This window comes from Purpureocillium takamizusanense, chromosome 10 (assembly GCF_022605165.1).
Source record: "Purpureocillium takamizusanense chromosome 10, complete sequence".
Taxonomy (NCBI): domain Eukaryota; kingdom Fungi; phylum Ascomycota; class Sordariomycetes; order Hypocreales; family Ophiocordycipitaceae; genus Purpureocillium; species Purpureocillium takamizusanense.
In genome coordinates, this window is record NC_063077.1 from 1147110 (window position 1) to 1173816 (window position 26707).

The window sequence follows — 26707 nt, forward strand, 5'->3', positions numbered from 1 at the left end:
GGAGCGTTCGAGACGGTCCCCCATTGGTATGAATCCTCGGGACGCTCTCCTGCGCCCGACCACTCGAGAGCCTGGTTGTGGTGGATGCGCGCATGATGCACTCCCACGAGGCGCGGGCCGTTCGGTCCAATATCCATTGTTTGCCGCCCGTCCGTTACGGACCGGACTGCTTCACCCAGCCCCCCCCCCGGGGGCCCCTGCACGCAGGCGCACTGTGAGTTAGTTGCGAGATGGTCCTTTGCACATGCAACTGTGCCTGCGAATATTACTGTGCACGATACGAAGTGGTAGTCATCGCCGCCACGACATGGGCAAGCGACGGACACGCTCGACGGTGCCGTGCCGTGCCGTGTCGTATTGGTGACATTCATCCCTGTGCACGCGTCGGTGCGTGCCCTTTGCAGACAATAAAACACTCACCTCCCCTTTGCACATTGCTAGCAAGTCAGTTGCTGAGTACTACAGCAAAAGGCCCCGGCGCGTGCGATATTTCCCCCGAGAAAGGATCGTTCCGAAAGGTGACGAGTCGACTTTGGTCGTGGCTGCATCTCGACTCGCTCGGCAGAAATGCCCCGAGACGGACGTGCGTAGAATTTCGGGTGCTGTTCACTAATCACGACGACACGGGGGACCAAGCTGACGTCGGCGCTGTGTCACCTACCTTGTTATCCTGCCTGCCGGTGATGCGTGCGATGCGACGCGTAGCGATGCGATCCCAACCATCGCCGTTGCGCTCGCGAGCATCTCGCGCTGCGTGCGCGCCGTGTTGTCAGACTGCGAGTATGCATGCCTCCGCCGCTGCCTGGCGCAATCGGCGCGACAGATGTTGCAGCAGCGTTTTGTACAGACACGGGCGTCGGGCCGCTCGCAAGTCCTCGGGCCTTGTGGTGCATGTTCTGAGTCAATTTTGGAATAGAGCGCACATGTACTTGGTCCGTATTGTCAAGTGTGATCCGAAGTCGGGGCAGATAGATAGCCCACCCCTCGACTAAAACTATTGCAGCCCTATGCGGCCACATATATAAGCGCACGTCTTAAGGAGCGATGAAGAAGGGACAGCCAAGGCGAGCACAAATGCGGGGCTCGTAAAGATGTCGACATGTTCAATGACCACCATCACCGGTCAGGCACGGTGGAACAATGAACGCAATCGCGCCAACCCGGCGTCGAGCTCGAGACGGACGGCCTCAGAATTCCAGCTCCCAACGCAACAGGAACCAGGTACTGTAGATACAGAGTACTGTACCAATTGCAGTTTTAAAAGGTACTGTAGGGAAGAAGGGGTCACGTACGATGTACTGTATGGACGACAGCATCGCGCCACGAAGCGTGGCGTTTGCAACTTGTCGCTACGTCGGGCCAACTGCAGGGCAGAGAGCGCTTCGCGCACGCACGGATCGCAAAGCGGTCATGTTGCATTTCTGGGTCCACGTCCGGCTTTGTTCCTGGCCGTGCATTTGGCAGGAACGTCACCAACGACGTTGCAGGTCACGAGCCTGACGATGGGATGGCTCTGCCTTATAACGGAGGGCTGCGTGCCGCTACCCTGGACGTCCATCCGAGGCAGTGCGAATCATCACCGATGCCAAGGCTTCCCCTCTGTGCGCCGTATCGTCCTTTGCTCAGCACCGAGAGCAGTTTCAGACCGACTTGGATCGTAATTTGTCAACAGCCGTGAAAACATCCTACAACCCCACGGTTCCACGAACGAGGGAGGGGCTGCTGGACTTCAAGGCTCGTCGCGTTGCCGCTTTGCCGGAACCATGCACAACGCGGCATCAAGTTTGCCATGGCCTGAACGTGACGTGGTTCACCATGAGCCGCCGACTCGCACACGGGAAGAGTGGTTGGTGATGGAGATGAGAGGCAATAAGCGGGGTTGGGTGTGTTTGGCTTTGGGCGACGACTCTCACCAGTCAAAGACGCGACTCACCTCATCAATGACGGTGGTGGTGCCAGGCCGCCGTCCCGCTGCGGCAATCACTCACGACCTCACCTCCTCCGCTCCGCGACCTCGCCCCACCGAAATACTCGCCTCTGGCATCGCTCGGCCGCCCGCATCGCCGTCCACCGCGCCATGTCTCGCTCGTCCAGACCCCCGCGCTGCGTGGGCAGCCCCTCGTTCCGGCCAGATGAAGTCGTCGACGACGCCCCACGGCTGCAGCGGGCGCGGGACCTGCTGGCCAAGGATGACCTGTACGAGGCCAGTCGCGCCCTCCTCGGCCTCCCGGAGCGCGACACCTACACGTACCACGCCACGGCGAGCGTGAAGCTGGCCGAGGTGCAGCATGTAGTGAGCCTCGGCGGCGTCAACGGTCTGCACGCGTGGTACCGCAACGAGGACGGGTCGCCGGTCCGTCAGCCAAATCCTTGTCGCGACATGAGAGAAGAGACAGAGTGCTAACGGTGCGCGACAGAGAGATCCCCCCTCGCGGGCAGACATTGACGCCTACGTGGCCATCTTCGACCCGGCGACGGCGACGGCCTCTGCACTCAAGAACTTCGGCACCAACGCCAGGAAGGGATCGATCCGCGCCGAGGCGGCCGCGCACCTGCTCGAGAAGCGCTACGTGCACCCTGCGCTCGCGCCCAGGCTGACCATCCCCAAGGCCAAGTCGCCGCCGAGCCCGAACCCGTACTACGACTTCTGGGCGTGGTCGTGCCGCAACCTCGAGTGGTGCGGGCCCTGCGCGTCGTCGGAGCGCGTGGCCACGAGCCACCACGTCCTGCCCGTCCTGATGCACCACTTTGGCTGCGCCACGCCCTCGCACGAGGCGCTCGAGGTGCTCCGGCTCTTGGCTGCGGGGCGGGCCGTGGCCGACGTCGGCTCCGGCAACGGCTACTGGACGTTTCTCCTCCGCCGCTACGGCCTGACGGTGCACCCCGTGGACAACATGCAGAGCGAGTGGCGCGTCAACTGGGTCGACGACACGACGCTCACCGACGGCGTGAAGTGGCTCGGCAAGCACGCCGGCGGCAGGGACGTGGTGCTGCTGCTGGTGTACCCCGTCGTCGGCGGGGACGGCCGCGGCGCCTTCACGCGGGACCTGCTCCGGGCGTACCGGGGCGATACGCTGGCCGTCGTGGGCACGCAGAACGGCAACGGGTATACGGGCTTCAGGGACGGGACCATGGACGAGTACATGAGGCGGGAGCAGCCCGAGTGGACGCGTGTGGTGCAGATTCCGCTGCCGAGCTTCGCGGGCAAGGACGAGGCGCTGTACGTATTCCAGCGAGGCGAGCGGGCGCCGCAGACGACGACGACGACGACGACGACACCGCCGCCACCGCCGTGATTCCTCATGCAAAATGTTGCACGGCATTGGGCCATTGGTCGTTGAGTTGGGGGGTCGGCGTGAGGGGCGTGATGCGGTCATGTCGCCGCGCCGTGCCGCGCCGTGCCGTGCGTGGGTGGACCGATCCATATGGCGATGCATCATCATGCCCAGACGCTGCATGCACTCACTGTAAATGCCCGTCACTCTCATCGGGACTCACCACGTCGCCGCGAGTGACTGGAGCCACGCGACCGCCCACCGACAAGCCGTCATGACGAAGAATTACGTGCCGAGTAAATCGCACGCAGTGCATGCCGGAGCGTGCCTTGGAGTTGGCACCCCAACGCCCAGCGGGTTGACTCCATGACACGGCGCTGCAGGCCGGACACCTCCGGGGGGCTGAGCAGGCCCGCGTCCGTCCCGCACAGGGCCAAGCCCGCCTCCACTGGCTTCGCCCCCCCCAAGACCCGACCGCTCCATTGCCGGGCCTGCATCTGCGGCTCGGACGGTCCGTGGCGGCGCCGCGGATGGGCTGGGCAGTAGTATCGGGGGGGATCATGTCCACCCTGCCGCAGTTGGCCTGTTGAATTGCCGTGCGGTGCGTCGCCAACGGCATCCCGGATATGTAAGTAATGCTACTGCCGACGCCACGGATTCATGGATGCTGTCCAGCGGGCGCAGGCCGCAGCCCGTAGTACCTGTAGAACACAGGCAGCTTAGTGTACCTAAGAAACTCCGCAGGTGAGGTCCGGGTGGCGGTTCGTTCGAGGTCCCCCACTCCGTCCACGCCCAGCGCTCGCTGTGCAGGGCCCTCCACTCTACTAAGCCAAAGGCCCAGTGAGCTCGGGTGTTGAGAACCCGCCTCCAGCAGGGCTGCATCTCCAATCCATGCACGTCAGACGTTTGACGGACCCTCCTCTCCTCCCCTCACCCCGCCAGCGGTATGGGTCAAGGCAACCTGGAAGCCCTGGAGGTATAGTACTAATGGATGTAGGTACGCACGTAACTTAGTACGAAATATGTAGGTACATACGTACGTATAGACGTAGCGCCGGGGCCGCCGGGTGGCTGGCGAGCTGTGCTGCAGGAGGGCTGCAGCTGGAGCGTGGGCTGTTGCAGCGGCGGCTCAGCGCCATCAATGGATGGAGCCGCAACGCGCTGCACTGGATCCACCGCCCTGCACCACCTGATAGACGCCGGCCTCAACCACACCACAGGGCACTGCCTGTGTGGGAAAAGGAACGGCATGCACAACGGCGAGTATAAGCTTACCCGATGACCTACCTGGGCTGGCGCTCGGCTTGAGGAGCTTCCCCCAGCTCCTCCCTCATCCCAAGGGCGCTTCCCACTAGCCCCTCCCGTCAACACATCCATCCATCCATCCATTCATTCCTTCATTCATTCATTCGGATCGCTCTCCTCCCACCCACCACCACGCTTTTCCTCACAGGACCGGCCCGCACCCGCCCAAACCTTCCGCCGGCCCATCTCCAGGAACCAGCCCAGCCCCTCGCGCGACCCCGCAACACCATGTCGCTCGCCGTCGACGACCGTCGTGGCGGTCGCTCCAGGTCCCGATCGCGTGACCGCCGCGACCCTGTGCCGACCTACGCCGACGCGCGCGAGCCGAGCTATGTCTACCCGGAGGACGACCTTGACGACCGCTATGCGCCCAGCGCCCACAGCAGCAGCAGCCGCCGCCGCGACCCTACCTCCCAGGCGGGCTCCTCCGGCCTACCCTACCCGGCCGAGGGGGGCATGGACGCCATGCTGCCCGGCGCGACAGCCGGCCTGTACAGCTACGATGACACACGGCCCGTCTACCGCACCGCGTCGCCCCCGCGCGACTCGTCCTTTCGCAGTTCCAGAAGCAACCTCAACGGCGGCGGCGGGAGCGGCCACGTCCCGGGCTCGTTCCCCGAGGACGACCGCCGCTCCAAGCGCGACTCGGACGACGACAATAGGCGCGTCCGCTACGCCGCCGAACCCCCGCGCGAGTCCAAGTACGACGCTCGTAGGCGCGACAGGTCCGATGACGAGGATCCCCGCGTGCGCTACGCCGAGCCGCCTAGCAGTAGGGACAAGCACCGCGCGTCCGCTGGCGCCGACCTGCCCGACGACAAGCTCAAGTTTCTGCCGCAAAAGTACAGCCGCGGGTACGGCGACGACGACCGTGCGGGCGGCAGGGACAGAAAGGCCGATGGCCGCTCCAAGAAGGAGCGCGACGAGGATGATTTGGCCTACGGGCGCCCCCCGCCGCCGAAACCGTCGCGGGCAGACTCACCGCCCACCTATGGCAGCTACGTCTCGGGCTCGCAGCTGAGCGACAAGCGCTCATCCAAGTACGGGAGGGACGACGACGGTGCCGACAGGCGGCGTACGAGCCCACCCGAGGACCCATACGCGTCGCGCAGGTCGCACCGTGAATCCTACCGAGATGACCCCCGCAGCTCGGGCGCCAGCGTCCTCACCGCGGAGCCCTCGGACCGTGATCGGGATCGTCGGCGCGACAGATCGCCGGGGCCGTCTGTTCTCACCGCGGAGCCTTCAGGCCGCGACAGGGACCGCCGCCGCGACAAGTCTCCCGGCCCTTCGGCCCTCACCGTCGAGCCCGTAAGCCGCGAGCGCGACCGTTCGCGTGATCGCCGGGACAAGTCGCCAGGCCCATCTGTGCTCACCGTGGAACCGGGCCGGGACCGGGACCGGTCGAGAGACCGGCGTGGTGGCACCCGGGACAAGTCTCCTCAGCCTCCCACGGCCCGCATGTCCAGCCTGACGGTCGACACGGGCCGCTCTTCCAACCTGTCACTGGCCGCGGCGCCGGCCTCGCCTCTTCTTGAGTCGTACCACGGTACCTACCAGGACTGCTCGCCCATGCCGTCGCCTCTACTACTGGCATCTTCCCACCACGAGGATGCGCGCGTCATCGAGGCCCTGTCGCCCATCGGCTCCGATGTCGAGGGCGATGGAAAGAAGAAGAGCCGGCGCGCGCGGTTCCACGACCCCGAGGACATTGCGTCGACGCTCGCGCGCGCCCTTCGCGGGGACCGCGCCCCCGACGTCGCGCCGCTGATCGAGATCCTGCCCAGCCTGACACACGAGCAGGTCATGGAGCTGCGCGTCGAGTACAAGCGCATCGTCAAGACGGGCTCGGAGCGCAAGGGCGTCAACATTGCCAAGCACATCCGTGCGCGCCTCAAGGACGAGGACGCCAACCTCATGAAGGCTTGCTACTCGGTGGCGCTCGGCAAGTGGGAGAGCGAGGCCTACTGGGCCAACTTTTGGTACCAGGGCGACAAGACGCGGCGCGAGCTGCTCATCGAGTCGCTCATGGGCCGCTCCAACTACGAGATCCACCAGATCAAGGAGGCCTTTACCGACAAGAAGTACGACAACAGCATCGTCAAGTGCATGAAGACGGAGCTCAAGGAGGACAAGTTCAAAAAGGCCGTCCTGCTCGTCCTCGACGAGCGCCGCATGGAGGACTTTGACCCGTACGGCCGCCGCGTGCCCGTCGACTACAAGCTCGTCGACCAGGACGTCAACGACCTGCGCCGAGCCGTCAGGGCCGAAAAGGGCGGCGAGACGGCCATGATTGGTATCGTCGTCAAGCGCAGCGACTCGCACCTGCGCGAAGTGCTCAAGGAGTACGAACATCACTACCGCGCAAACTTTCCGCGCGAGGCCCTCAAGAAGAGCGGCAACCTGGTCGTGAGTGTCATCCCCTTTTATCCTCTCTCCCCTCCCACCCCACCGTATACATATGAGCGTGCGCTGACGCCAATGCCCAGGGCGAGCTGCTCGCGCACATCCTCAACGGCATCATCAACCGCCCCGTCCGCGACGCCCTCCTTTTGCACCACGCCCTCACCGCGTCACGCAAGGACGACCTCCGCCGCGAGCTCCTCATCAGCCGCCTCGTCCGCTTCCACTGGGATGCGGCCCACATGCAGGCCGTCAAGCGCGCCTACCGCGAGCGCTACGGCCGCGACCTGCAAGACGCCGTCCGCGACGCCACCTCGGGCCAGTGGGGCCGCTTCTGCGTCGAGCTGTGCATTGCCAGGATGCCCAACGACGTCCGCAGGATCGAGAGGGTCGACGTCATCCGGTAGATGCTGCCGCTACGGAAGGGTGCTTTGTTTGACGCCTTGGATGAGCGGGGCGCAGAGTACGACGATGATGAGAGATGATGGGGTCATGACTGCGGCATGCCTTTAATATACCCTCATGGGCGACGTGTGTCGGATTGTCTTTTTCTACATTGGGTATCGACAGAATATGCCTCCGCGGCCATTGTGTAATTACAGAGAGTTGCGAGGTACTTGATGGTCGGCTTAAATATACACGGAGTATACTTTGTAAACGTCCAAATTCACTTGACAAGCTTGCGAGTGTGAGTGTCCTGCACGTATATGACGAAACACGCGCGGCCTAGGCGGCGCCCAAGCCCGTCCTCTAAATATCCATACCTTACTGTATACCTGCTGCTGCTGGCTTGACACTCACCTCACCCATCCTTTACCTCACCTCATCTCATCTCACCTCACCACCTCACCACCTCACCACCTCACCACCTCACCACCTCACCACCTCACCACCTCACCACCTCACCACCTCACCACCTCACCACCTCACCACCTCACCACCTCACTCACTACCGCACCGTCTCACAGACCTCGCCGAGCACCACCGCCCGCAACCTCCCCACATCCAGAAACCGCTCCTCGTCCTCCCTGATCTCCGCCGCGACCTCCTCCGACTGGTACTGGGCGAAGAAGACCCTGAAGGCGTCCTCGTCGGCAAAAGTCAGCTCCGAGATGACGTCGTACGCAAAGTCCGCCTGCTCGCCGACGAGCACCGTGGCAGGGTAGTGGTCACGATGCTCCTCCTCCTCCTCCTCGGCGGCGCGCCGGTGAATATAGCGGCGGACGTGGGAGACGGGAAAGGCCGTGCCGAAGAGCCGCTTGAGCAGGTCCATGTGCCTGCCCTCGAGGTGGTCACGGAACTCGGTCGGACTCAGGCCTGGCTTGCGGTAGGCGAAGAGGAGGACCTTGAAGACCATGTTGGCTAGCTGAGTATAGCGGGGTGATTGATGGGGCGGCTTTGATCTGGACTGCTAATGATGACTCTGAGTCAGGAATGAATGAAAGCATGAACGAACGAACGAAACCAATGGATGGGTGGTAGTATTCGCTTTACATCGTGGTCAGACTAGCCGTCGATGTATTAATGGCCCAGAGTTCGAGACATAAAGGCGGCGACAACCCCCGTCTCACCGCCGCGGAAGCGCTTCAAATCAAGCATTATCAATTGACTGAATTACTTCGCAAAAGTACGCAGCAATAGCCTACTGATTTACTGGGGACCACCACATCTTTCTTGGTTCTGAGCAGGCATCACAGCATCCAAAGGATCGACTCGAAGCCCCGTTCGCTCGCTCCACTCCGCGAACGACCTAAATAATAAGCCTTACCAGAAAACTCCGTGCTAGTGATGAATCGGGGGCGGTGCTGTCAAAGAAAGGCCCCCCTGTCGCCGTCTGACCGTTTTCCTCTCGGTCCCGAACGCCGCGCCGCCCGCCGCCCGGGACTGGCATGAGACACGGCTCGGGTTGCTTTGTAGACCGTTCGGCCCCGGAGGGTCGTGCCGGTCGACATGGGTAGGTAGTTTGCATACATACATGCTCGACAGGCCGTACGAATACAAGTACCGACTACACGTATAGAATGAGGCCTCGAGCGTATAAAACGCCACCACCATGGCCAGCGGCAACGGCTCTGGCCAACATCAATCAAAGGGCCTCGTATACAAAGAATCAAACATCAGCAACCCCGCGATGAGCAAGCCCAGGCAAAAGACCGTCCTCGTCACCGGCTGCAGCGACGGCAGCGCCGGTGCGGCCCTCGCCCGCGAGTTCCACAGCCGCGGCCTCCGCGTGCTGGCCACCTCCACGGACGGACGGCGGATGCGCTCCCTCGACGCCCTCGGCATCACCACCCTGGCCCTCGACTGCACCTCCCCCGCGTCGCGCGCCCGCTTGGCCGAGGAGTTGCGGCGCATCACCGGCCACGACGACGACGGCAGCGGCGGGCTCGACATGCTCGTCAACAACGCCGCCGCCTTCAGCCTCATGCCGCTCGCAGACGTGGACCTCGACGAGGCGCGCGGCGTGTTCGACGTCAACGTCTTCGGTCCGCTGGCCATGGTCCAGACGTGTCTGCCCTTTCTTCTGGCTGCTGCTGATTCTGCTTCTTCTGCTAATGGTGGTGGTGATGGCGCCGCGGGGTCCTCCCAGCCCGCCGTCACCGTCGTCAACGTGGGCAGCATATCAGCCGTCATGTGTCCCCCATGGCAAGGCGTCTACGCAGCCAGCAAGGCCGCGCTGCTCGCCCTGGGCAACGTCCTGCGCGTGGAGCTGGCGCCCCTGGGCATCGGGGTCGTCACTGTCATGTCTGGGGGCGTGGCGACGGCCGCGATGCAGACATGGTCGGGCCGCGGGCGCGTCCCCGAGGGTAGCCTGTATCGGCAGCTGGCGCCGTACATCGAGGGCAACGAAGCCGGCAAGGCCATTCAAAGCACGGTGCCGTCTGAGTATGCTAGGCAGGTGGTGGATGATCTGCTCGGCACGCGGCCGCGGCCGCTCATCTGGAGGGGAGCGTTCGCCTGGGTGGCCTGGGCCTTTACATGGCTGGGCTGGGTGGGTATGATGGATGGCGGTCACATAAAAAGGGCTCTTCTGCATCGGGTACATCCTCCTCGTACACAGACTCTGCAGAATTAACAACTCTCACGCCACGGCAGGGCCGTTCGTGTTCAGTTATTCCACACTGTCTCTACGCGTGACTGGTTGAGGACACAGGAGCCGTGGGTGGAAAACCCCTGTCCGCCAATACACACGCGGACATGCTGCGCAGTGTATGCGGCTCAACGCGGAATAGTGGATGAAATCGGGTAGCGATGAACAGCTCAGGGCATTGCAGTACTTGGCAATGCAGACACTGGCTCTTGGCTACTTCAAATGCCAACCCATCGCCATGCCTCACTTCTTCGACCCCTTTCCGCCGCGACCCCCTTTGCCCTGGCCCTTCCCACCCCCGCCCTTGCCCTTGGCGCCTCCGCCTCCGCTACTCCCACCAGACACCATGACCCTCACCTTGCCCACGGGCACGCAGTTAATCACCTCCTCTGGCTTCAGTGCCTTGAGAAGCTCCACCTCGCGGGGCCACATCCTCTCCGAGTCCCTCGACGACTCGTCGACCACACCCTTCTTGCCCGAGGCCGTCTTCCACTTCTCAAGCACCTCCTTCACGGCCTTGCCCTTCTTCGTTGCGCCCGGTTGCATCTTGACTTTGTACTTGCATTTGCCGAGGGCGGGCCACGGGGCGCACACGGGTATCGCTTCGAGGATCTCGTCGCCCGCCAGTGGAGTCCCGACGAGGTCATCTAGTGACGTTGCCTTCTCGGCTTCCTCCGGCTCCAGCACGTCGACGCCTTCGTCCATCATGACTCGGCGTATCTCCTCGTGCTCGGCCGTTTCCCTTTGCTTGCGTTGATGCTGTGCCCGCCGACGCTCTCGGGCGGCCTCCAGCTCGGCCTCGCGCTCGGCCTTGGCTCTCGCTTCCTCGTCGGCGCGCTTCTGTCCAGTGGTGGCACCAATAAGAGCCTCGGCAACTCGACGATCCTCCTCATCTTGATCCTTGTACTTGTTGGCAATCTTCTTTGCCTTGCCTCTCTGGCCGCGCTTTGGAGGGGCTTGCTTGGTGGTAGCCGAGCCGGTCGCCTGCGAGGACCGAGCAGTAGCTGTCACCGTTGGCGCCTCAGAAACCTCCGTCGCCCGCTCTGACTCGTCCGGGACGTCCCTTGCATCTTCGCTGGATTCTTCTCCCTCTGCGCCTTCATCGTGCTGCCCGCCCTCGTCGCCCACTTCGAGCTCTGCAACCCGATCCTCCACCTCATCCAGTTCATCGCGCCGTCGGCCGTCGAAGGCCTGCAGGGGGTTGTCTCGCCCACCTCCGGTAGCGCCATCATTCACGGACTCGTTGTCGGACGCGTCCTCATCACCAGCCCCGGCAGCGGTATCTTCATTATCACCGCCCTCAGACCCGTCGTCCCCCTCAACTGACTCCTGCATGCCTGCGCGGGAGTCAGAGTCGCCGACGGTACTGCCAATGGCAGAATCGCCATCGTACAGCCGGTGCTTGACGTGCCTCGCTTTGCTCTCCTCACTGATCTTGAACATGATACCCAGGCCCAGCACAAGCTGCGCGGGGGCCAAGAAGTTCTTCTTGCCTCTGACCATGAAGCTCCCACTTGGTAGGAACTCTCCGGTGGGAGCAGACTTGGACACTTGATCTGCGTTGACCCACCATGCTCCCATTCCCGCCTTTGAGTCCCAGGCGTCGGAGCCACAGACAGATAGCGATCCTGCTTGCGACAAGGTCGCTGGGGGGATGGGGGCGTCCGGCGTGCTTGGGTTGTTCTTGATGATGACGCTCGGCGCACCCCTCAGATCTGCATGACAATACAAATCACCCTTGCGCAGATGTCGCCTGTAGAGCATCTCGTTTTGCGATGCGTCCTTGCCCCCAATGACCAGATAGCCGTCGGACGAGACGAACCAGATGAACTTTTCGAACCACATCTGTTTCCGGATGGGTTGCAGCAGGGCCTTTTCCTGCTTCAGGCCCTTCTTCAGATCTTCGTTGATCTTCTGTTCCGTGTTTTTCAACGCCCGAGCAGCCTGAAGCTGGGTCTTCTCCTCCTTTGAGGCGGCAGACCGGCGCTGCTCATGATAGTCTCGTGCATTTCCCCAGGGACTTATGGTGAGATTAATGTCAACGGACAAGCTTTTGTCGTTGGGTTTGGGCTTTACCGAAGCTTGGTCATCATCGCCATCTTCTGAGTCGCTGTCATCAGTTTCAAACGGGTCTTCCTCCTCCTCTTCTTCGAACTCTTCCTCGGATATCTTGAGCGTGATGGTGTTCTCCGCGAGTTTCAAGGGCAGCATGATGATTTCCGCCACAGGATTGTGCTTCTTCTTCTCGCGCTCAACCAGCTTGCCGATATCGACCCAATCCATGCCCTGGGCTAGGAGACCATTCACAGCATCCATAGCCTCCTGCACGCGCTCCACGTTTGCTTCGATGGCGGCAGCTTTGCGAAAGTTCATGGTTTGTACTTCCTGCAGGCCCTCGAGTCGCTTTTCTTGGTCTCGTCTAGCCGCTTCTAGCTTTCTCTTGGCCGTCGCCTCTCTCTCAGTCAAGCGACTTTCCAATTTCTGGCCCTCAAGAGATGAGAAGAACTCATCGACCGTCTGGTTGTAGCCCGTGTATTCCAGTATCTTGATCGAAGGGTCGTTTCGAAGTTTCTGTGGGACGAATGGATGGAAATCCTCGTAAAGGAGACTTTCCCTTGTCGGCTCACCGCCGGTGCCGCCAGTGGTGCCCCCGGATGCATCCTCTCTCTGTTTGGCAAATATGAAGCCAGTGCAGACGGGAGCAGAGGTAATGTCTTCGACAGTCTTGCGTGCCTCGCTCAACAGGCGAACGAGTTCGTCCAGAAGAGTCTCGTTTGCGAGCACTTCTACGGGCTTGACCGCTGTATCAAAATCGTTGGATTGAAGCGTGTGGTCGACGAGGACAGGCGGGAGCTCGGTGATCGACACAGCGAGGCTCTTTCTCAGATCGCCACCGGGTTTCCCCTTAAGTTTCTTGCTAGAGGATGCGTCTGCGCTGGCTTTTTGGACCGCCGACTCCAAGGCTTCTTGAACCCTGGCCTTGGTCATTGGCGGGATGCCATGGTAGTTTTGTCGGTTGTCCAAGTTGTACTGCAGTCCAACCCGTTGGGGTTCCTGGCCGTCGCCCTCTGATACATTTCGCGCGATCGTGAGGATTTGAAGGTCGGCGTCGGTAAGAATAATGTTGCCGCTCTGAAATCCGTGTCAGCCTCGACCTTTCCGCCTCTGGTGTCGCCAAGAGCCTACAGCAAAGAACTCCAGGAACAGACGGTACTGGCCGTCGCTAAACTGGAACTCGAGGATCCTGTCTGTCCCGACTTGCGCCACAGAAGTCAACCTCCTCGTCTTGAGGACCTTTCTGAGCCGGGCAACAAAGGCGGACGGCGCGGCGGCTGTGGTCCGGGCGAACTCGGTCAGGTGGCATCGGAAGCCGGTGTCGATGACGAGCTGCTTCTTGTTGTCCGGCTTGGCGAACTTGAGCAGCAAGATCTTGGACGAGAGATCATATATGTTGGCCAGCCGCAGCGACACCAAGCTCTGATTGAGCTCGTGCGCAATGACCTAAAGAGCTGTCAGCACTGAAGCTGCCGAGCGCGCCGAACTCGTGAATCTTCTGCTCACCTTGACGTCGAGGGACGAGAACCGCTGCTTCATTTTGGCTGCGCAACAGCAACGGCGACCTTCAACGAAGAGGGGCAGATCCAGGCCGCTCAAGCCAAGAGAATTGCGAGTTGCAGATCGAGAAATGCCCCGGTGCTCAGCGCTGGAATTTGGCCGGCCTGACTCAACGTGGGGCAATCGTCATCGCGGGGCAGCTGCGACCTGGCAAAGAGCCCCCAAGTCTTGCGCTCCCGCAAGTCAGTCACGTGTGGCATTGCTGACTTGGCCCACATCACGGAAGGCGCCATGGCCGCGATTGCTTCTCGAGACATTGGACAGCACAGCAGCGAAATGTCTGCAGAAGGAAGGGAAAAGTAGGTCAATGTGAAATTTTGCACCTTTCTCGATCCCGTGCTTGGTGGTTCGTGCGACGCACATGCAGAGGCGACTGGACTCTGTATCCCTAGTGCCCAATCCGCAGGCGCTTGCAGCACGTCTACAAGACAGCCTTCCTCCTCGTATCGCCGCAGGCCAACTTGCCATTCGAAGAGTGTCTGTGATAACAACCCGGCACGATGAGGTCGTCACAGGCCGGAGAGGCACCCCCCCGTTGCTTTGGCCGAGGTACAACGCATCAGCCCAGGACCCGCTTCATATCCAGACGCGGTGCGAGGTCCATCAACAGACGCGACGCTGGGCTGTGATGATCGGAGCCACAACCCCGACCGGCGCAACACCATTGGGCCCCTGCCCAACCGCAAACAAGTGCCCCGGGCAGCCAGGGGTCCATTGTTGTCACAGCAACGGCGGAGACCCCAGACTCAGCTGGCTTCGGGTGCTCACTACGGGGTTCGGGGGAAAGGGTGATCAGGAAGCCCCGCGGGATTACAATCTGCCAACGCAGAAGCCCGAGGCAAACTGGCAATGCCTCTGAGCTCGCCAGTGTCCCAAGGTCGAGGCGGATCAACTCAATCGACGGGGCTGGAAGAGGAGAGCCCAAGAGGGTTGCAGCGACGCGCCTCGCCTCGCAGGACCGTGTCGCAAGGTGACACAGGCACCTAACAGGCATCGCAGTGGCAATAAATCCTAACCACAACTGATGCAGATTTGAGCAAGGCAACCCAATGGCGGCGCTCCACGACGCCAGGTATGTACCGGGGTGGTTGGGCTCGGGCTGGGCTTTGCCGCGACAGGAGGGGGTGCACAGTGGCAGAGGACTCGTACGCAGCTTGTTACGCGTGTGTGCGAGATCTTCTTCGGTGCCTGGGCAGCAGACGAGCAAGTCGGGTGCCATTGGCAAGTCAATTCGAAGCGACTCGTGCCAGTCTTCCTGCCGACCATGCTGCTCCGCCAGCTAATTGCGGATTCGAGAGCGCAGCGGCGACAATGGGCTTTGTGCCAGCTCGACAGGAATGCTCGAAGCGGGAGCTGGTCTGACGGGGGCGTGGCGGCCATGAGGTTTGCTCCGATTGCCACGGGGCCTTCCCGCGGTGCCGCATTCCTTTGGCCCAGCCCCCCCCCTCGGATGCCGAAACGCCATTCGCATGAGGGGCCAACGCGACGCAACGCACCGCACCGCACCGCACCGCACCGCAACAGCACCGACACCAGCAGAGGTTGGGCTGGGCTGTGCTTGCATGGTTCGACGGCCGAGTCGGAGACGTTTGTTGGCGAAGGCTGGCGCCGCTGTGGGGTCGAGACTCACGGCTATGCCGCTTTGGACGCGAGTAAACAACGACCGTAAACACGGCGGCTCGGATAGACACACCCTGTCGACGCAACGGTGGGCGTCGTCCAATCCAGCCCCCCGTCCTCAAAACCCATCGCGCGTCTGCCGCTGCTGTCCTTCTCCATCCTTTCCTCCAATTACCTCCATCCACATCAGACAACCAGCGCAAAGACCACAAGGACAAGAAAGATTTGAAGAGGCAAACCCCAAGTCCTCGTCTTTTCCTTTCTCTTCGACTTTTGTTTCCCAGGAACAAAAGCCAGGGAACCTTCTTGTCTTCCTTTCGTGCTGTCAGCTACGGAAGGTTGTATGAGAAGATTCTCTCGCGCCAGCAAAAGTCGCCAATCTGGACTTTGAGGCCCGCGTCCCCGTCCCCTTCAGCATCTTCCCATCGTCATATCGGGACAGCGAAGCGCAGACCACCACCCAGCAGACTCACCAGGAGGTTGACATCCAACTTCCCTCCAAGCAGCCAGCCGGACGGGAAGGTCAATACTCTTCTTACACTGCCAACGTCGATCTCCCACACCGTGGTGAGAACCGCTACAGCGAAGAAGAGGTCCGCATCACACGTGAAGAAGAGCGTTACCGCCGTCCCGGTTTCCAGCACGAGCAGTACGTCAAGGAGGACCGCCGGTACGTTTGACGTCTCCTTTCTCTCCATCTCCATCCCTCTCGCTCTCTAGCCCAACCGGTCACACTCCCCCCCCCCTCCCCCCCCCCCCTTTCCCGCCACCCACGGTCGCCCCATCCACGGGCCCAGCGCAAAAAAGCAAGCCGTTGGGATGGCTGGATGCGGTGTGATCGATGACAGGGTGCCGTTCCGCGGAAGCAGCCAATACCTCCACCGCAGCTGAGTCTGCCAGGGCCCATGCGTCCGCTCCCGGAGGCCCCCGGCCCAGGGGCCCTGGCCCGATGCAGGACCTGTTGACCTAGAAACGGGGTTGCTTGCCCGCCCGCCCGCCTGCCTGCCTCCTCCCAACAAACAAAGACCAAGGGGCTGACATGTCTTCTCTTCTCTGTCAGACCTACACGCACCGAGTATTCCGACACTCACATTGAGATTGATACTCACCGCCACCCATACGCAAGCCCCATCGACGTCGCTGAGCGTGAATACCGAGAGCGTTACCGCCCCCAGTATTCCACCACCGTAGACGCCCCTGCCCGCCCTCAGTACACCGCCGAGAGCGTCAAGGTCAACGAGCACACCGTCGACGGAGCCACTGCCCGCCCTTCCTACACGGAAAACGTCAAGATCACCGAGGAGACCGTTGAGCCTTCCCGCTTCAACCTCGCCAGCCAAAAGTCCAACATGGGTTACTACGACGAGGACGGTGAGTGACAAGACAGCCCAACCAAGCCTTAGGGCCGACCCGCGCCCCGATTGGGCACGGGCATGTAAGACACGTCTCATCATGCTGACGACAGAGAGGGCAGGCCACTACCACTCCTTCCGCCACGGGATTCACAAGCTGGCCGACAAGATTGTGCACCCCGGCGGCCACCACCACCACCACCATGACCATGTCGACGTGGACATTCGCGAGACGGGGACGGGCCCCCGTCCCCGTCCCGGCGACTCTGCCGAGTCGTACCTGCCGAACACGGTCACTATCCCATGCCACCACATCCGGCTGGGCGACTTCCTGATGCTGCAGGGCCGGCCGTGCCAGGTGATCCGCATCTCGACGTCGCCGGCGACGGGCCAGTACCGCTACCTGGGCGTGGACCTGTTCACCAAGCAGCTGCACGAGGAGTCATCCTTCATCTCCAACCCAGCGCCCAGCGTCGTGGTGCAGACGATGCTCGGCCCCGTGTTCAAGCAGTACCGCGTCCTGGACATGCAGGACGGCCGCGTCGTGGCAATGACGGAGACGGGCGACGTCAAGCAGGGTCTGGCCGTCATCGACCAGTCCAACCTGTGGTCGCGCCTGAACAACGCGTTTGAGTCGGGCCGCGGCAGCGTCCGCGTGCTGGTCCTCAACGACTCGGGCCGCGAGCTCGCCGTCGACATGAAGGTCATCCACGGCTCTCGCCTGTGAGGCGTGAGGCACAAGTCGTCCCGCCCGCGCTCCTTTGACAAGGCCACACGGCAGGGTGCTACGTGCGCGCCTTGGGCGGCGCACGCATCCGGCGCCGTTGCGTCGAGGGTCACTGGATTGTAGAACATTCGCCGCGCTTTGGGTTTTAATGGACGGACATGTTTCATTGGAGATTCGGAGTCGCATGAGCACGTACGGTAGATAGGATGAACATGATGTATATCGGCTATTCAATGTCGTTTCATACTTGATTGTGCGTACACACTGTGATGCCACAATGCCGCTCGTGCGTGTTGCCGTTGTCGTGCTTGTGCGAAACCGCGTCAAGGCGGCCGTTACTGGTGTTGACTGGAGTTGATCCCGTGACAGCTCTCAAGGTTCTCAGTTGCGTGACCACGCATTGGCGGTGCGCGCCAGTCTGTGCCCGATCAGGAAAGTGGTTGCCTACCTCTACGGGTACCGCGCCCTTTCGCTGCCGTTTTATCGTCCACTGAGTGAAGCTTCAAGATGACGCTCTCGACGGAAAGCAAGGCTTATTTTAATCCAGCTGGCGACTATCATCCGCCAGACTCGACGCCTTGACAGAGCGAGACGGCGTATGCTGCGGTGCGTGTTGTGCGCTGGTGCTAGTACTATGTATGTCTGTTGACAGGGTCCGTTATGCGAGTGGACGAGGCACTGTCAGACGAACAATCGGCTGGCTAGGTGTTATCGCGTCGGACAGAGGCACGGGACACACCATGTGCATGCAGAGGAATGGCGATGAATGACATGGGCTTCCCGCCCCCCTTCCCCTCCTCTTCCCCTCCTCCTCTTCCGCCCAACTGGTCTCGGTGCAGCGAGTCACCTCGCAGCCTGCCATCTATTTATGCATCGTCCTCCTGCCCCCCTACACATCTTATCGTTGTCCCAACGTTCAGTCAGTATACAACGTGCCAGACACACAAGCCGTGCACGGAGCCGCGTGTTGTTCAAGGACCCCAACCCCAGCGCTTACAGCCCCTCGCACTGGGACTCACGCCCGATAAAGCGGGTGTGCTGCACTGAGCTAGCTACGTTGGCACACGGCTGCCTGCCGACGACGACCTTTCAGCATAGTATACCAGCGCCATGGGTGGCCAGCCGTCCAAGATTGCTGCCGCGGCGGTGGACGACGAGAAGCGCGCCGCCGAGCACTTCCGCGCCATGACCATCCGTGAAGGGGACGCGGGGCACGTCGACTACGTCGAGATCGGTGACGGCGCGCACCACGATGAGAAGGGCGGGCATCGCGGGCCCAGCAGGGAGCCCGAGGGCCTGCCCCTCGATGCGGTGGCCGCGCTGCCGTCCAGCATCTTATCGGACCCTAAGAACAGGTGAGATGGAGGCCCCCTCCCCCGCCCCTCTGGTAGGGTATGTACGCGATGGTGATGTTAGAGGGGCTGAGCTGACGGACTGCCTATGCAACGACGACGACAGACTCGCCCTCGCGGCCCTCAGCTCCGCCAACCCCAAGCAGGTGCTGGCGCAGCTCCCCGCGCAAATCGCCGACCAGCAAGTCTTCAACGTCAAGATCCCCTTCGAGGGCGGGCCCATCACCAACCAGCGCTCGAGCGGACGGTGCTGGCTCTTCGCGTCCACCAACGTCTTCCGCGTGGCGCTGATGCGGCGCTACCGCCTCGACGCCTTCGAGCTCTCGCAGGCCTACCTCTTCTACTGGGACAAGCTCGAAAAGGCAAACTGGTTCCTCGAGCAGGTCATCGAGACGGCGGGCGAGGACCTCGACGGCCGCCTCGTCCAGGCCCTGCTCGCCGGGCCCGTCTCCGACGGCGGCCAGTGGGACATGGTCTACAACCTCGTCGACAAGTACGGCCTCGTGCCCCAGGCCCTGTACCCGGACGCCTGGAGCGCCAAGAACTCGTCCGTGCTCAACGCCGCCGTCGTCAACAAGCTGCGCGAGTATGCGCTGCGCCTGCGCGCCGTCGTGAGGGGAAGCGACGGCAGCGCGCCCACGCCCCCGGCGCTCGTCGGCAACCTCAAGATCACCATGATGCGCGAGATCCAAAAGATCATGACGCTGCTGCTCGGCCCGCCGCCTAGCCCGACCAGTGCCTTTACGTGGCAGTACAACGACAGAGACGGCAAGGCACACGAGCTGACCATTACGCCCAAGGACTTTGCCAAGAACATCGCCAGCAGCGACCTGCGCGTCACCTCATCCGTCATCGAGAGCATGGTGTCACTCGTCAATGACCCTCGGCACGACCCACTGTCTCCCCTCACCGTGTCGCGCCTGGGCAACGTGGTCGGCGGCCGGGGCGTGAGCTACATCAACGTGGATATGGATACGCTCAAGGATGCGTGCGTCAAGATGCTCAAGGCCGGCCTGCCAATCTTCTTCGGCTCCGACGTAGGCAAGTTCAGCGACAACGCGACGGGCATCATGGACCTCGACCTGATCGACTACGAGGTCGGCATCGGGTCCTCCCTGCTCGGCATGAACAAGGCAGAGAGGCTGCGGACAGGCGAGAGCCAGATGACACACGCCATGGTCCTGACGGCGGTTCACGTAGACGAGCAGACGGGCAAGCCGGCGCGGTGGAGAGTGCAGAACAGCTGGGGCCCCGACGCGGGTGACAAGGGCTGGTTTGTCATGAGCGATGCCTGGATGGACGAGTTTGTCTATCAGGCTGTCGTCGACCCGCGCTTTTGGCAGCAAGGAAGTCAGGGACGTCCTGAAGAAGGACCCCATTGTGCTGCCATTGTGGGATCCCATGGGCGCTTTGGCTTAGTCGTTGGAAAGAGACTTTTGTACATAAGTCAAGGATGAGCCTTGTTGAGGCAGCATGCCAAGTGCGCCTCTGATTTTTTTACTCTCGGACGTCATGTCGTTTGGTTGTCTGGCAAAATGAAGGTCAGGCAGCAGTGTGGACCTCGTCCTGCACACTTACGTTCCCACGATGGCGATATACGGATGTGTAGAATCATCGAGAATCGATACTATGTCCTTCCGCAAGAGGCACAGTCTATCCATCGTCTTTTCGCACCAACAACGCCGAGGGGTCGATCTGTCTCATGCGTGGCTTCAACAAGGGCAAGCCAACGCCTGCCTGGCCTTTCGAGGTGTCAAAGGGGCGTGGTCGACTCCGGAGCTAGCACCTCTGCCAGGATCATGGATGCTGAGTAGACGGCTAGTAGCAGCGTCCATGCCCAACATGAGCATTGCTTGCGGGTCGACGCCTCGTTGTCGCCCGGCGATGCTGGTCAGGCGGGGTGCTTTGCGCTGACCCCCAAATCTTGATGTGTGCATTTTTCACGTCTCAGCAGTTACACAGAGACACATGGGGTTCGCACGACTCACCAGCGAGCCAACGCGCATTGGTAGACCGCGAACCCCACTGATGATTGATGTGGTCTGGTATCAGGAGCGTTTCCGTGGCTGTTGAGTGACCTCGTCGGACATCACACACGATAGCCGTGAGACATAAGGCTGATGACAAGGCCCCTAGCGTACCTCGGCGAGTCAAGCCAGCTGTGGAGATGATTGCAAACTGATCATCACAGCCTCCAGCGGGGTTGGGTCATCATGTCATGTCAGATTTGGAGCCCAACGATTGATGTGCGTGCGTACTGTTGATAATGGGGTTGCACATGACGATGGTTTTCTGCGGACCAGGGCTGACCGGGTCGCCGGAGCAGGAGCGGACCCTCCCGCCCTGGTGAACATTGACAACGCCCACCGATTCTGTGGACGCCAAGGAAAAGAGAATAGCATTGAGGAATTCGGAATCGCAGAATCGTCTGTGTGGCCAAGATTGGATGGATGGATGGCCAGCGAGACGTGAGCGTGGCGGTGGCCAACTTTGGCATGTTGCGCTCGGAAGGAGCCACCACGCCATCCACTGGTCCTTCCTTCCACGCTCAATTCGCAGTAACGTGACAGCTTTTGTTCTCCTTTGTCGGGGATTTTTTTCTTCTTTTCTTTGAGAACCGCAAGCAATGGACCGACCATGGCATGGCATGCGTCACCTATCACCAGCTCGAGCAGTGCCCCTTTGTCTCACACCGCACCGTTGACAGAGCGGAGCGCAATTGTCGGGCAGCGTCGTCGAGACGGCATGTCCCATACTCTCTACCTGGTGCCACACAGCCTTCAACCACCCACACGAGACAGGCCAAGGCGATGGCACACGAGGTACCGAAATACAAAACTCCACCCTCACGCTCGGCGGGTACGAAGTAACTTACGAAAGTAGTATCACTCGCATTGTCCCCCAAAGGGCAAGAAGGTTTGTTGGCCATGCCACATCGAGACTGCGCTGGGCCGCTAAGCAGCGAGGCGATGGCTCCGAAACACAGCCATGGATGGAGGCCAACGGGTGGCAACGGTCACCTGGCTAGCTTTGGCCAAGGGACGTCATTGCACCCACGAGCTGAAGAATGCCGAAGCCCGCGATAACCTGGGGAAACCTGGAGCATAGCACAGGACGCGGCGGCGACACGGAACAGGAGGCGTTCGGAGCTGTCAAACACGCGCGCCAAAGAAAGAAGGGGCTGAAGCAAAGGAAAGCTTGCGCATATGCGGCTGGACGACGGACGGAAACAAATCGCACGCGCAGCACGTAGCGCCATCGTCGACGCTGGCCTCAGTCAGGGTCCTGACCCAGTTGAAAGGCACGCCTTTGACGCCTCCAAACCCCGTCCCCATGGTTGCTGGCGCCCCTTGACTCGCCGTCCCCAGTTGGATGGCGTGAGGCGCCAGCATTCCAAGGAAACGGCCCGTCGGGAACAGAGGGGCCCCTGCGGCGCAGGCTGGATGGAGCCCAACCCGCCGACCTGGCCCAATGTCGCCCATATCTGCAGTGAGTGGGCTGGCATTCGACGAGTCTGACGTCGAAGCCCCCGCTGAGATCCAGGACCAGGGAACAAGGCCAGTCGCTCCGGGATCACTGCCATCCATCCTGATGTGGTGGCCCTGGCGACAAAGTCGTCATTCCCCAACCCAGCTTTCGCGGCAGTACGTAGCATCCCTGCGTTTTCGCCCAGTCCTCCACGGCCGCAATCTGGTTGTCTTGACACCCGACCAGGCAGTGCGCCGTTTGTCGCCCTTGCTCCCTTGACTTGGGCTTCAATTCTGCCGCCGCCGGCAAGATAAGAAACTTGCCCGCCAAGGCGCCACGCCTGCATCGCGTGTGCGCCTGCAGCAGTTCGTCATCGGCCGTTGAGCCCCGTGGCATAAGCGCGCCAGCGGCCACGCGGCGAACTACGAAGTACTCTGCTTCCACCACTTCGAGCGAGAACATACCTACGGACGAGCTGCTATTGCTGCTGCTACTCCTGCGACGGTGGTCTTCCCCCCGCCGGAGAGAGCACGAGCCCAGGTCCACCCGCATAAGCACAACACCGTCCGAGCAGGGCGACTGGTCTGCCAACCCCCTTCGCAACCAGTAACGCCTGATCTGGGCATCTCACAGCAGGAACCCCTCCCCCTTGCTGGAGGCTTGTCCACGACCACATCCCTGCTTCGGGCACAAAGTGCGAAATCCAAAGGGACCAACACCGAGCCTTTCTAGCCATCCCCCGCCCCTCACCTCGCAGCGACCGACTTTTCTATCCTTCTGCCACCGCTTCCCTTGCCTCTCGAGCTCTCGAGCTACCTCGCCAACCCCAGGCAGCACAGTCATTGCTTCCCGGGCGCAAGGAGGGCCTGCGAGCGTTGCGCTTCCCGCCGGGTCGTCATCATGGCCGACCGCTATCGAGGATATCCGCCTCCTCCTGGGCCACCCCGGCCGCCCACGTTCAACCCGGCCAGAGCGTCCATGCCCACCAGCATAGGATACAGCTCAGTGTATGCGGGCGACATGCATGTCATGCCATCAGCAACACCGAGACATTACGTCGCTACGCCCCGAGGCTACACAACCTCCACGACGTCTTCCGGTGTTCCGACCACCACACGCACGTACGGCATCGCCCCCGACTCGCGGCAGCGGGGCGGCACTCGCGAGAGCAGCCGCACTCGGCGCTCGACTCTCGACTCCACCAGCCGACCGGTCATCATTCTTTCGCAGGAGAGCAGGCCACACGCATCCTCGTCGCATTCTTCAAACACCCGCACCGGCAGCCCCATCAGAGACGAGTATCGTGCGAGCGACGGACAGTTTTACTCGCAGCCCGCTTCGTCCATTCGGTCCCGGAGCACCGCTCGTCCGTACCACGCCTCTTCGGGTAGCGAAGACTTTAGCAGAGCCCGGGATCGGAGTGATTCGCTGCTAAGCCCTCGCGAAGTCGATGCCTACCGCAGCTCCCGACCGTCGGTGGTGTATCCCAGCGATCCCAAGCACAGTAACGCCGCCATCGACTATGGCGACGACGGCTATCAGTACACCAATGCCGGTGAGCTGGCTCGATATGACCTCGATCATTCCAAGCCCGCACGGCCGCGGCGACACGACAGCACGGACAGAGGTTACTACCGGCCCAATGTCAACTACAACGCTGACCAGCGGAGCTTCAACGTCCACACGAGCAGCGATCTGGGAGGCAACTACAACATGAACACAAGCCGGCCCTATGAAGGCAGAGGAGGGCCGCCGCCCTCGAGTCGGGGTTTCGACAAGATCAATCGAGGCTATGACTCACGGAGCATCCCTCCGGCGGCACCTGTCCCACCCTCACCAACCACTTCGCAGCTCGAGATTCCTGTTGTTGCATCGGAGAGGGCCGAAGCAGGACGACGCGGCCGGCCTCTGTCGCTGCACCAGGAGGGCGCTGCTCGATCATTGCATCACGACGACTACTATCGCAGCCGTGAAGAGGAACGTTCTATGCGGGATCTACGCGATCGTGAGCGCGACCGTTCTCGTGATGTGGAGCGCGCGTACGAGCAACCGCGGTTCAAAGACGACAGCGTTGCCACTCGCGGCTTCGGCATCCGTACTGATCTCTTGGACAACCCGAGCGATGCGAGGGAGCGTCGGCGCGAGCCTCGACCAGAAGAACCCAAAAGAGCATCGGACGAAGAGCTTGCGCGCATAGCAGATGCAGAGCGGGACGACCGCGTCCGTGCCCGACAGACGACTCATGATGACCGCCGCGAAAAGCGGAAGGATAGTGACGAAGATGACAAAGAACGGCCTCGCATCCGTGACAAGGTGGCGGCCGGGGTCGGCGTTGCAGCGGCCGCCGTAGGGCTCGTGCCTTCGCACAAAGAAGGAGAGAAGAGGGAGCAGCCCTCCAAAGACGCCGCTCAACGTCGGAGCCCGGATGACGACCGTGAACGTCGCAGAGAACCGGACCCGCCCGAGAAGGCCCCGGCGTCAGCACGAGACCGCGAATATGAGAAGGGACATGAGGGAGGGCGCGAGCGACATCGGGATGAGTCCCGAGACCGCATTGCGGCTACCGATCGCCATCGACGAGACGCAGAAGCCAAGTTGGCCGGGGAAGCTACCGTGTCCGCGTCGGACTCGGATGACAACCGGCGTGCCTCACGGCGACATCAAGCCTCTCATGGCTTCAATCCAAATGACGCGTCTGATCTGAAGCAGCTCAAAGATCAACTCGCCGCCATGGATGTGACGGATAGGGAGGGGCGGGGTAAGGACCCGCCAGTTGTTGAAGAGAAGAGACATACTCGCTCACCATCACCTGCACGAGGCGGTCGCGGTTCGAGGGATTCTTCTCGAGAAGAGTCACGTGGCCGCGAGCTAGTACTGCCCTCGGAGGAGGCGAAACACGTCCGGCTGGTCTCGCCGCCCAAAGACAAGTCTGACGAGAAGCCTCTAAAGGGGATCCTAAAGCAGCCAAAACCCAGCTTTCCGGAAGAAGCCAATCCCGTCCGCGAGGGCGTTGCCCCCCATAAGGAGGATAAGAAACTGAAAGAGGCTCCTGAGGGGGCCAGGTGGACCAAGATCAACCGTAAGATTGTGAACCCGGAGGCTCTATCGTACGGGAAAGAGAGGTTCGAGGTGCGGGACGACTTTGTCATTGTTCTGCGCGTCTTGAACAAGGACGAGATTCAAGCGTACGCCAATGCAACTCAGGTTCTTCGAGGTACGTTTTATCCCGCTTCCTGCTGGTCGGCATCGTGGTGCTAATAACGCTCCAGAGAGACGGCGAAACAAGGGTGAGGCTGACCGCGGCCGCGGCCGCGACAAGGACCCTGATGCCGATGAAGAGCAAGACGATGATAAGGATACTGGTCGACGGCACCACCACCACCACCACCACCATCGCCACAGAGACGATGCCGAAGAAGACGGCAAGGAGCGAGAGCGTGATCGAGACCGCGATCGGGATCGTGACAGAGACCGTGACCGTGACCGCGACCGCGACCGCGACCGTGATCGTGACCGTGACCGTGACCGCGATCGGGATCGTGACAGAGACCGTGACCGCGACCGAGACCGCGACCGAGACCGGCGTAGGCGGCACAGAAGGGAGGACGAGGACGAATATGAAACTCGATCGAGGGAATCGGAGCAACCTCAGTACCACCACCGGTCGTTCCGAGAGCGCGAGCGAGCGGCAACTGAGACATGAGAAGGCGCGTTTCAGCGTTGCTTGTCACGAGTATATGGATATTATAGTGTATTGGGTAAAACTGTACGATGATGATGAGTCGAGGACAATGGGTTCGGATCGCGATCTGAAATCTACACAGCGCTTCATGGCATGTTGGACTCGCTCTCCTTGTGCATGACGTGATAGCTTGTGTTGATTCCCTTTCCGTCCAGACTTGCAACTCCAACTTTGCAAACTCTGACCAAGCATAGCCAAGTTGCTCTCACTTGCACATACTGGACTCGAGCAAGCCAACGATGCGGTCCAACGCAAAGCGCAGCACCCGAAAAATCATGAGCCATTTTCAAGTTGTTGCCTCAACTTCTCAACGCCTTTCTCATAGAGGCAGTCGCCGAACAGGATGATCATTATGTTAGTCACAGCATCACGAAGTATCAACATCTGAACGACGCCTTTGCTGGAGTTGTCGGCGCTCAGCCCAATGAGCTCGCGTCAAAAGCGACGTTTGCCCTTCTCTCCCCTAATCTCGCCATGTTTCAAGATCAGCAGCGGCGGTTCCAAGGAACTTTTGTTGGACCTTTTGTTGGAACTTTTGCAGGGACTTTTGTCCGCCCTAGTGGTGATATACGGCGCTAGCGGCATCTCCTGGACCTGCGATTGGACACAGCAGTTGACGCTAGCATTAGGGTTACTATATATAGTAACGCTAGCACGTCGTAATTAAGACAATTAGGCAGCCGCAGCTTGTAGCGTCGGTGTATCTATCTCGCGTGGCCAAGTTCATGCTGGCTTTGGCCAAAGCGTGTGTGTCTGG

General features: G+C 61.2%; 8 protein-coding genes across 9 annotated transcripts; 6 read left to right on the forward strand and 2 right to left on the reverse strand.

Annotated features, from left to right (window-relative positions):
- The first annotated feature begins 1504 nt into the window (after positions 1-1504).
- On the forward strand, positions 1505-3541 carry JDV02_009866 (uncharacterized protein). The gene is made up of 2 exons (XM_047991558.1): positions 1505-2353; positions 2418-3541. Exons 1-2 carry the CDS (start codon positions 2078-2080, stop codon positions 3294-3296), a joined length of 1155 nt encoding a protein of 384 aa, XP_047847570.1. The 5' UTR covers positions 1505-2077; the 3' UTR covers positions 3297-3541.
- A 928-nt stretch (positions 3542-4469) lies between these two features.
- Positions 4470-7638, forward strand: JDV02_009867 (uncharacterized protein). Of its 2 annotated transcripts, XM_047991559.1 has the most exons (2): positions 4470-6989; positions 7070-7638. In XM_047991559.1, exons 1-2 carry the CDS (start codon positions 4809-4811, stop codon positions 7388-7390), a joined length of 2502 nt encoding a protein of 833 aa, XP_047847571.1. In that variant the 5' UTR covers positions 4470-4808; the 3' UTR covers positions 7391-7638. The 2 variants fall into 2 exon arrangements, with proteins under 2 accessions (XP_047847571.1, XP_047847572.1); XM_047991560.1 differs by having other exon boundaries at positions 4470-7638.
- A 15-nt stretch (positions 7639-7653) lies between these two features.
- JDV02_009868 (uncharacterized protein) lies at positions 7654-8477 on the reverse strand. Its single transcript, XM_047991561.1, has 2 exons — positions 7901-8477; positions 7654-7820 (listed from the first exon to the last, which is right to left on the reverse strand). Exon 1 carries the CDS (start codon positions 8338-8340, stop codon positions 7933-7935), a length of 408 nt encoding a protein of 135 aa, XP_047847573.1. The 5' UTR covers positions 8341-8477; the 3' UTR covers positions 7654-7820; positions 7901-7932.
- A 215-nt stretch (positions 8478-8692) lies between these two features.
- JDV02_009869 (uncharacterized protein) lies at positions 8693-10059 on the forward strand (the record flags this gene model as incomplete). The annotated part of the gene is made up of 2 exons (XM_047991562.1): positions 8693-8937; positions 9004-10059. The coding sequence occupies exon 2, from the start codon at positions 9037-9039 to the stop codon at positions 10057-10059; it is 1023 nt and encodes a 340-aa protein (XP_047847574.1). The 5' UTR covers positions 8693-8937; positions 9004-9036.
- A 258-nt stretch (positions 10060-10317) lies between these two features.
- Positions 10318-13860, reverse strand: JDV02_009870 (uncharacterized protein; the record flags this gene model as incomplete). The annotated part of the gene is made up of 3 exons (XM_047991563.1): positions 13636-13860; positions 13261-13575; positions 10318-13206 (listed from the first exon to the last, which is right to left on the reverse strand). The coding sequence occupies exons 1-3, from the start codon at positions 13666-13668 to the stop codon at positions 10318-10320; spliced, it is 3237 nt and encodes a 1078-aa protein (XP_047847575.1). The 5' UTR covers positions 13669-13860.
- Positions 13861-14953: 1093 nt separating this feature from the next.
- JDV02_009871 (uncharacterized protein) lies at positions 14954-17388 on the forward strand (the record flags this gene model as incomplete). Its single annotated transcript, XM_047991564.1, has 3 exons — positions 14954-15072; positions 16370-16680; positions 16784-17388. The coding sequence occupies 3 exons, from the start codon at positions 14954-14956 to the stop codon at positions 17386-17388; spliced, it is 1035 nt and encodes a 344-aa protein (XP_047847576.1).
- An 831-nt stretch (positions 17389-18219) lies between these two features.
- On the forward strand, positions 18220-21372 carry LAP3 (Bleomycin hydrolase). The gene has a single exon (XM_047991565.1). The coding sequence runs from the start codon at positions 18641-18643 to the stop codon at positions 20195-20197; it is 1557 nt and encodes a 518-aa protein (XP_047847577.1). The 5' UTR covers positions 18220-18640; the 3' UTR covers positions 20198-21372.
- Positions 21373-23108: 1736 nt separating this feature from the next.
- On the forward strand, positions 23109-25911 carry JDV02_009873 (uncharacterized protein; the record flags this gene model as incomplete). Its single annotated transcript, XM_047991566.1, has 2 exons — positions 23109-25422; positions 25478-25911. 2 exons carry the CDS (start codon positions 23109-23111, stop codon positions 25909-25911), a joined length of 2748 nt encoding a protein of 915 aa, XP_047847578.1.
- Positions 25912-26707: the final 796 nt, after the last annotated feature.